General features: G+C 37.6%; 1 protein-coding gene across 1 annotated transcript; it reads right to left on the bottom strand.

Annotated features, from left to right (window-relative positions):
- Positions 1–225: 225 nt before the first annotated feature.
- On the bottom strand, positions 226–1,886 carry LOC110813238 (caricain). Its single transcript, XM_088210517.1, has 4 exons — positions 1,358–1,886; positions 965–1,197; positions 721–858; positions 226–636 (listed from the first exon to the last, which is right to left on the bottom strand). Exons 1-4 carry the CDS (start codon positions 1,818–1,820, stop codon positions 424–426), a joined length of 1,047 nt encoding a protein of 348 aa, XP_088066643.1. The 5' UTR covers positions 1,821–1,886; the 3' UTR covers positions 226–423.
- Positions 1,887–9,571: the final 7,685 nt, after the last annotated feature.

The raw sequence follows: 9,571 nt of genomic DNA, 5'->3' as shown, positions 1-9,571 counted from the left end.
AGGTTGAGACGAAGAATCATCAAAGATGTTAATTTTATCTTGGAATAATACTAGACGATTGGGAAGGGGGTGAAAAGAAAATTACAGAGTTAAAGCCCTTGATGGATTTAGAAGATTATGGCATGTCAAATTTCATTAGTAATGATGGTGTGTTAATATAGAAAATTTGATTATACTAATTATCTAGTTAATTAAGATTTTTGCATTATTTTTTTAAAATATATATATATATAAAAAGTTTATTCAATCCAAACAAACACTGTTACAGAAAATACAATGACTAGTACAAAAGTCTGTTACCACAAACTTTGATGTACAGGATTCTTTGATTTATTACATATAGTCAACACACCATAAGTGTACAAGCGATACGTACATATATATATATATATGTATCTAAGTGACAGTGTGGAAGCCATGACTTCAATTTTTAGTAGGATAGTATGAGCTTTTATAAAGTCCACACACTCCTGGGGAGTTTCCAGGGGCTCTTTTGATTCTTATATATCCTTTCTCACCCCATGCAGTACCCCATGAATTCTTGATGAGTATGTAACCTTTGCCTCCACTTTTTCCATAACCAACTGCTGTTACTGCATGATCTACTTTGGTTCCGCATGGCCCCTCAAATATTCCCTATGGCACAAAAAAAAAAAAAAAATTGAATTAATTACTATTTATATAATCTCTCTCTATTCAATAATTAATTTTTCTAATTACCCCTTTATACAATTGGAAAGGTCTTCCCTTGGATTCAACCACAACGCTCACAGGTTGCTTTGCAATTGCATTTAAGAGATTCCCTTCATTATTTGGTTGCACACGTCCAACCCCAGAAGTTTTCACAATCGGACCTCCCTGCAAAAAAGAAATTTCTTTTTATTATTACCGTGACTTGTTTTAATTATCTAATCTTGAAGATATAAAATTATATATATATATGTAGAAAACGTAGTTATAATACCACTTGTTTGGCTCGACAAGTCCCTTGCTTTGCTTTATATGGGTACTTTGATCTCAAGTGAATACCATTCTTAGCCACATATTCAAGTGCATACGGCGGATAACCTCCTTTGCACCCATGGCTACGTCTTTCACAGTCAACAAGTTCTTGCTCTGATAATTCTACTAATTTTCCAGTTCTAATCTTATTTATTCCCTCTACAGTTGCAACGGCCGAGAATGCCCAACAACTACCTGCATTATTTTTTTTTAATAAAAATTAATATTAAAAATAATTATAATTAATCAAATAAAAAGATAGAGAATCAATATAATATAATATATATAACATATGCTAATTAATATATAATTACATAACATCAAATTAAAATAAAAAAAAAATAAAAAATCATACCGCAAGAACCCTGATGTCTTACAGGAGTAACAGCTCCTTTTTGTCTCCAATCGACATTCTCGGGCAAATTTACAATATCTTCATTAATAAACTCTTCATCATAGGATTGTTCAATTGTTGCATCAATAAGGGAACCAACATACTTCTCATTGAATTCATCATTGCTTAAATCAGCAAACTCGTTTAATCCAAGCCAATAACTGTTATTCTTTTTGTTTGTCTCGTCAATGTAGTTTAGATTGTCCTTAAAAATTTCAAATCTGTAAAGTTTCTCATCAACATTCTCGTAAAATTTATTGTGATTCAACATCCACGAGTTAAAGAGCTGAATAAGCCTCTCAGTAGATGTCAAGTCATCTTGCGAATACCCCACAATAGAAAAATCACCAAAGGACACACTCATATGAACAAAGAGACATATTGCAACAAAGAGCAACTTTGAAATTGAACATGTCATAGCCATTGTGACACTAGCTATATACTTTTTTAGTTCTCAAATGTATGAAGGGATGAAGAGAAATGGGAGGATCATGTTGGTTTATATACTAGCTAGCTTGTGTTTCCAATAAGCTTTGTTTTTTTTATAAAAAAATATAAATAAATAAAAAATTTCTTCTCATTCACGCTTGTTAATTTAAAAGTTTTAGTTTCGATAAAATATTTAATTATGCAAATAGTGAAATTTCAACAAAAGATTAATTTGGTTAATAAAATTGCATGCGAGGTGTAAAAGTTGTAATAATTATATATTTGCCATGTGTTAGTTTTAATATTAGTAGATGTTACTTTTAATTAATTTTATTATTAAATCTTAGAAAAAATTTGATTTTAATTACACTGTTTTAAATTTATCAAACTAAATTTGTTCCACGTGGTATGTATAAGATATAACTTTAGAATAGTCTTTTCACAATTATTTACTGGGAGCAAAAATTGCATAGAAACAAAAAATTTTCAATATAAAAATTAAAAAAAAAAAAAAACATTGCCTTTAAATATAATAAAACGATCTATATACTCCATATTAACAGTTTTTTTATGAGTTGATGCCATCAATAAAATCGAATTATAATGACATTATCTAAATAAATCAATATATTTATTAAAAAATGTTACAATATAAGCAAAATTAATAAATATATAAATTTTTGTGGTTAATTTTCATAATATATAGATATATAATAAAATTTCTAATTTCTAGAAGATTTCAACAATTATAATAATTATAGTAAATAAAGGAAAGAACCAAAAGGAAACAGTGAAATAATACCTCAAAATGAAATTACCAAAACAGCTATTATTAATGTGAAAATCAATAACCATAAATAATTACACAAATAGTTACATTCAGAGAATTATTCTCATCTGGGCCATACAAGTTATTATTATATCTACATCATCAAGGCACGCCTGCAATCATATTTCTCGCAGGGATTGATCCAAAATCAGCCAAATTCGGCTGAAAATAGCCGATCTGAAGCGAACCGCCGCCGTGCCGGAATTCTAAAATTGGCCAAAATGGGCTATGAGACTGATTTTAGCTTTGTTTGAGATATTTGAAGTACTTATAGCGCGTTTTGATTTCCGAATAAAAATTCAGAAAACCCAGGAACCGCCTGTAGGCACGGTGAACAGCTTAGCTTTTCGGATACCAAATTGAGTTAGAATCTCTCACTCTATCCTCTGTTATTGAATTGAAGTTTAATTTTAAATAATATAGTATTTCGTGAAACTTAAAAAGTATCTATAATTAATTGCGGGTTACTAATGGAGTCAGAACTGAAAACTATTCTCTGTTGATTTCTGTTGATTTATTTTACAGTTTAAATATATGATAGTATCTGATTTATCGATATTATCGTTTGAATGCATGTATCGCTGCCTTATGTGACTACAGTTAAATTGAAAAACTGAGATACGATTGCATTCCCTGATGCATGTTTGTTTGTTTATGTGATTACGGTTGATTTAGAAAATGGAGACTAAAAGAAAACGAAAAAATTGTGGAATTAAGCGAATGGATGAAACGGTAGCTCTAATGGATATCTTGGGAGATGATGGACAGACCGAGTACAATAGGGAACCCTACCGTGAACGTTGTCTCATACCGGACGGAGTATGGGGATGACCCGTTTCATCCTCGTACCGGACGGGGTATTGAGCTTTAGTGATTTGGCGCTCATACCGGACGGGGTATGGGGAGGACCCTTTAATTTAGAATGTTGATGGAAAAGGGTTCACGCATAGCGGAGACATCCCTATGAACCCCCATGGATACTAGTAGGCCGATAAAAGGAAAGATTATTGTTTGATTTATTGAATATGGATTTATAATGTGTGTCTGTTACCAATTACATATGAAATCATGATAAGTGCTATGTTATTGTCTCTATAGGTTGCTTTTATAAATCTCATTGTGGTAAGTTGATGGTAAATGGTTTTATTTTTAATAAATGTATCGGTTTAAATTAAGTGCTTCATTAGTTGTTTTGATTTTCTACCAACCTTTATTTCTGTATCGGTGATATAGTGTGATATTCTTACTGAGTTAGTGTAGCTTCTCCCTTATTTAACCATTTCATATTAAGAGAATCAAGATCCAGAGTCCGATCCGCAAAAGGGTTGCGAGTAGAATGCTAGTTTTATTTATTTTCTGTTCATTTCCTTATTTCTTTGTATTTCTTTCAAAAGAGTGAATTTTAGAACACAAATTAGTACTTTAAGTTATTGTGTAAGGAATGTAAACCTTGAATATTTATTTCGCTTCCGCACTTTAATTTTCATTTATTTCCTTTGAATATTTCTGAGGTCGTTACAGTTGGTATCAAAGCCATATTCCTCGAACCCATTCCTTACACAAAACCGTTAAGAAACACCGAAAATAATGAATTGTCACTCAACCTTCCCTTGTAAAATACAGGGACAGATATATGAGGAGAGAAAAACTCCCACTAAACCGAGCAGCCCAGTAGGGTTTGCTTAAAGAGGATGTTGATCGGTTATTTGAGATGGTTGAAAGACTTATTGCTGCCCAGCAGGCCCGGGAGGAAAGGATGGAGCTACCTGACCCTCCCCGTTACCACAGGTTGAGCCACCCCTGCAGCGAGAAGATCCCGAGCCACCCCGATATGACCTTATTCCTCCACAGTACTATCCGGTACCACCACAGTATGATCCGGTGACCCAGCCACCGCGTCACCAGGTACCACCACAGTATGATCTGGCGCCCTAGCCACCGTGTCACCCCACACCACCACAGTACAATATGGTGCATCCACCGTATCATCAAGTACCACTGCAGGGCAATCCAGTCCATCCTCAGCCCAGCCCAATCCCTCATCCACGGGACCCAACTCCTCTCATGATAGATTCAGACTACGTAGAAAGGTATAAAAGACTAAATCATTCTACTTTTGCTAGGGGATCCTCCTTTAAAGAGGCTGAGTTCTGGTTATCTGAGATAGAGAAGGCCTTCAAGACCCTCGAGGTGATCCCTGAACAGAAGGTCATCCTTGCTACCTATATGCTAGTGGGAGAAGTAGACCGTTGTTGGCAACTCAAGCAAACCACCCTGCCCTTTCCAGTCACTTAGGAACAGTTCCTGAGGGCTTTTCATGCAGAGTACCTCTCATAGCATCTCCGACATCTGAAGGAGATGGAGTTTGCACACTTGGTCCAGGGGGACATGATTGTAGCATAATATACTCGCAAGTTCCTGGAGTTGGGTCGATATTCTTCCGAGAGCATGATGGAGGAAGACAGGAAGGCTAGAAGGTTCGAGTGGGGCCTCTGTCCTGAGATCAGACAGCAGTTATTTGTGTTTGAGCTAAACACTTATTCGGTTATTCTCGTCGAGGCACAGTTAGCGAAAATGAGCCTTTGCACCTTACCTCAAGCAGTAGAGAACCTCAGGCCCTCAGCTCCACACAGTAGATCAACACCTACTGCCCTTGTCCAATAGAACAAGAGACCCAGGCTGATGACTCTGGCTCCCTCTCAAGTTCCAGTAGTAGGACGTAGCAAGATCTATCTGTATTATGACAAGGATCATGGGGACCGATCTTGTTATCATCTCAACAACATTTGCCACATATGTGGTAGTGCCCAAAATTATGCAAGGGAGTGCCCGAGAAACCAGAACTAGGTCAGGCCTCATGTTCACGGCCGAGCTTACAATCTCATACAGCATGATACAGAAGCCAACCCGGATGTGGTACAAGGTATGTACACTATCTGTAACAATCTTGCTCATGTTTTGATTGATATTAGTGCATCACATTCATTTGTTTCACATATTTTTGCATCAAAATTAAAGGTATTGCCTGAAAAACTTGATTCTGTATTGTTCATATCTACTCTTAAGAATATGAAATTACTGGGAGAGGTTGTATACAAGGCCTGTGTCATAGATATACCAGATAAAAAATTGAGTGTAGAACTAATAGAAATTGACACAGGAGACTTTGATGTAATCTTAGGAATGAACTAGCTAACGGCATATCACGCCACTATAGATTATTTTCATAAGAATGTTGTATTCAACCCTCCTAATGAGGAGTCATTTACAAATTAATAAAATCATTTAACATTTGTTTCCCTCATGATAAATTTTCTTATTATCGAGTGCTTTAACCCAGCTGTTTTCTCTAACTATGCAAACTTAAAAAAGAAATTTGTATTTAAGAGATTTCGGTAGTCTGAGATTTTTCAGATGTATTTCTAGATGAACTACCTGGACTGCCAGTGGACAGGGAAGTCGAATTCACCATAAACCTTCAGTCAGGCACCCAGCCTATTTCGGTTGCTCCTTACTGCATGAGTTGTGTTGAGATAGAGGAACCGAGAAAACATATCACTAAACTACAGGAAAGTGGATTTATCTGACATAATGTGTCTCCTTGGGGTGCTGGAGTCACATTTGCAAGAAAGGTTGATGGGACATTGAGGTTATGTATTGATTACAGAGGTCTGAACAGGGTCACAATCAAGAACAAGTATCCCTTCTCCATGATTGACGATCTCTTTTATAAATTACAGGGTGCTTAGGTCTTCTCCAAAATAGACCTGCATTCAGGTTACCATCAGGTAAAAATCAGAGCAGAAGACATCTCCAAGACAGCCTTTCATACCAGGTACGGACACTATGAGTTCCTGGTCATGCTATTTGGACTAACTAACGCTCCAGCCATCTTCATGGACTTGATGAATAGGGTTTTCAGATAATTTTTGAATCAGTTTGTTATTGTGTTCATCGATGATATCTTGGTTTATTCAAAAAGTAGAGAGGAACACATTCACCATCTGACTCAATTTTTACATGTTCTTAGAGAAAAGAAGTATGCAAAGTTGAGTAAGTGTGGGTTCTAGCTTGAGCAGACTACCTTCCTAGGACACATCATATCAAAGGATGGAGTGTCAGTGAACTCCAAAAAGGTGTAAGCAGTGCTCGACTGAGAAAAATTAATATCGGTTAAGGAGATCTGTAGTTTTCTGGGGATGGCAAGTTCGTGGAAGGGTTTTCTAGTCTCGTTGCTCATCTGACTCAGCTCACAAAGAAAAATATCAAGTTTGAGTGGAACGAGGACTGTGAAAGAAGTTTTTCAGAACTAAAGAAGCAGCTGACTACTGCACATGTGTTGACTTTGCCAAGTGGATCATGTGGATATACAGTTTACAGTGATGTCTCCTACCTAGGTTTGGATTGTGTTTAATGCAACATGGGAAGGTCATAGCTTATGAGTCCAGACAGTTAAAGAGTCATGAGAAAAATTATCTCACTCATGACTTAGAGCTTGCCGCAATCATACATGCCTTAAAGACTTTGCGTCATTATTTGTATGGAGAGACCTTTCAGATCTTTACCGATCACAAGAGTTTGAAATACATATTCACTCAAAAGAATCTCAACATGCGTCAGAGAAGGTAGATAAAACTTCTTAAGGAGTATGATTGTGACATCTTGTATCACTCGTGTAAGGGCAACGTGGTAGCCGATGCACTCAGCATGAAAAGTACAGGCACATTAGCCCATTTGATGGTTTCAGAATGTAGGCAAATAGGGGCCGCACAGTAGGTACGACTTCAGAACCTGAAGAGAGTCACATGTTTGGGTCACCTAACTGTTCAGCCTGAGTTAATCTAGAGAATAAAGGAAGCTCAGTCTACCGACTCCACCCTAGCGGCCCTCAAGAAAGATACAGAACAGAGAGTTAACCCAGAATTCTGAGTCTCCACTGATGGGTAGCTCAGATTCCAGGACAGAGTGTCTGTTCCAGGTGACAGTGAATTAAAAAGGGATATTATGACAGATGCCCATAGCTCGAAGTTTGTCATGCATCTCAGAAGTACTAAGATGTACTAGAGTATGCGATCCCGATTTTGGTGGAACATGATGAAAAGAGATATAGCTGACTTTGTTTCTAAAGTGTTTGGTATGTCAACAGGTCAAGGCAGAGTATTAACGCCCAGGTGGGCTATTTCAGCAATTACCAATCCTAGAGTGAAAGTGGGAATATATCACCATGGACTTCGTGACAGGATTACCTAAGGCACGCTTAGGACATGATGCTATCTGGGTAATTATTGATCAACTTACTAAGTCTTCCCACTTCTTGGCCATCAGGATGACCAATTTCTTGGACAAGTTGGTAAGAATGTATATCCGAAAAGTAGTTATATTACATGAAGTATCAGTGACAGTAGTGTCCGACAGGGACCCAGGTTCATTTCTCGGTTTTGGTCTAGCCTTCAGCAAACCATGAAAACGAAACTGTCCCTTAGTACTGCATTCCACCTTCAAATTAATGGGCAGTTAGAAAGGACAATCCGCACATTTGAGAATATGCTTCGAGTTTGTGTTTTTCACTTCAGGGGCCATTGGGATGACCATCTACCCCTGATAGAGTTCGCCTACAATAACAGTTACCAAGCAAGTATTGGCATGGTTTCGTACGATCCATTATATAGGCACCCATGTAGATCGCTGATTTGTTGGGAGGAAGAGGGTGATAAAAAGTTTTTCGGCCCAGATCTGATAGAGGAGACTACATCTAAAATAGTTAAGATCATAAAGAACATTCAGACGGCTCATAACAAGCAGAAGAGTTAAGCGGACACCCGGAGGAGAGATTTGGAATTTGAGAAAGGTGATCGGGTATTCCTTAAGGTCACTCCTTTTAAGGGAATCAGTAGGTTCGGCAAGAGGGAGAAACTGAATCCCCGATTTATTGGGCCATTCGAAATTTTTGGATAGAATTCGTACCGCCGCCTAGAGGCTGGCACTGCCTCCAAAACTTTACAAGGTTCATAATGTGTTTCATATGTCGATGTTATGTAAGTACAACCCGGATCCCTCTCATATTTTGGCCTACGAGCCTCCTTCACTCCAGGAGAATCTGTCCTATGAAGAAGTATCAGTCGGCATTGTGGACCGAAAGAGCAGATTACTGCGAAACCAGAAAATTTCCTTTGCTAAGGTCCTATGGAAGAATCACACACCAAGAGAGGCCACATGGGAATTAGAATAAAACTTCATAGTCAAATACCCCTAACTGTTTGATTGAGAGTGAGAAAGACAAATTTGAGGGACCAAATTTCCTTTAAGGGTGGGAGAGTTATAATGCCCAAGTTTAAATTTAATTTTTAATGTAAATTAAATTTATTTAAATGCGATTTTTTAATTTTTTTAATTTTATTTTGGAGTAAAAATAAAATAATTTTGATGGAGGATAAAATTGAAAACAATTTCAGGGAAAATAGCTGAACATTTAGGTTCTTGGGGTATTTTTGAAAGAAAAACTGAAAATCGGAGGTTAAAATATAATTTAGAGAAGTTTTGCCACTTCAGATGCCCGGTCAGCAGGCCTGATGAATCAGGACGCGCCGCATGGCAGCGGACACTAACGCGGTGCAACGCGAGAGACCACGCGAACGATCCGCTTGCCCGCGATCGAATAGCCTAGATCCACTCCGCGCGCACGGACGGCTCAGATTAGATCGCGATGGACAGCCCATATTGGATTGCGATGAATGGTCCAGATTCACTCCCTATTTAATCGCGATCGGACGGTTCAGATCAAATACGATAGACGGCCTAGATCAAAACAGACGAAGAAGAAGACCCCCTTGCCGGAGAAGAAGACCCGACCGCCAAAAAGGAGACTGCCGCTACCTGCCGCAGCACCAGAGCTCTTTCCAACTGCCAAAAAAAGTGAA

This window comes from Carica papaya, chromosome 1 (genome assembly GCF_054855325.1).
Source record: "Carica papaya isolate Zhongbai chromosome 1, ASM5485532v1, whole genome shotgun sequence".
In the NCBI taxonomy this organism is placed as follows: domain Eukaryota; kingdom Viridiplantae; phylum Streptophyta; class Magnoliopsida; order Brassicales; family Caricaceae; genus Carica; species Carica papaya.
The sequence above is the reverse complement of the archived record's forward strand: the minus strand, read 5'-3'. Positions and strand labels throughout refer to the sequence as shown.

Coding starts and splice junctions, on each gene's coding strand:
- LOC110813238 (XM_088210517.1), bottom strand. CDS start 1,820: ATGGCTATGACATGTTCAATTTCAAAGTTGCTCTTTGTTGCAATATGT. Junction 1,198..1,357: donor AAGACATCAGGGTTCTTGCG/GTATGATTTTTT, acceptor AAAATAATGCAG/GTAGTTGTTGGGCATTCTCG. Junction 637..720: donor CTTTCCAATTGTATAAAGGG/GTAATTAGAAAA, acceptor TTTGTGCCATAG/GGAATATTTGAGGGGCCATG.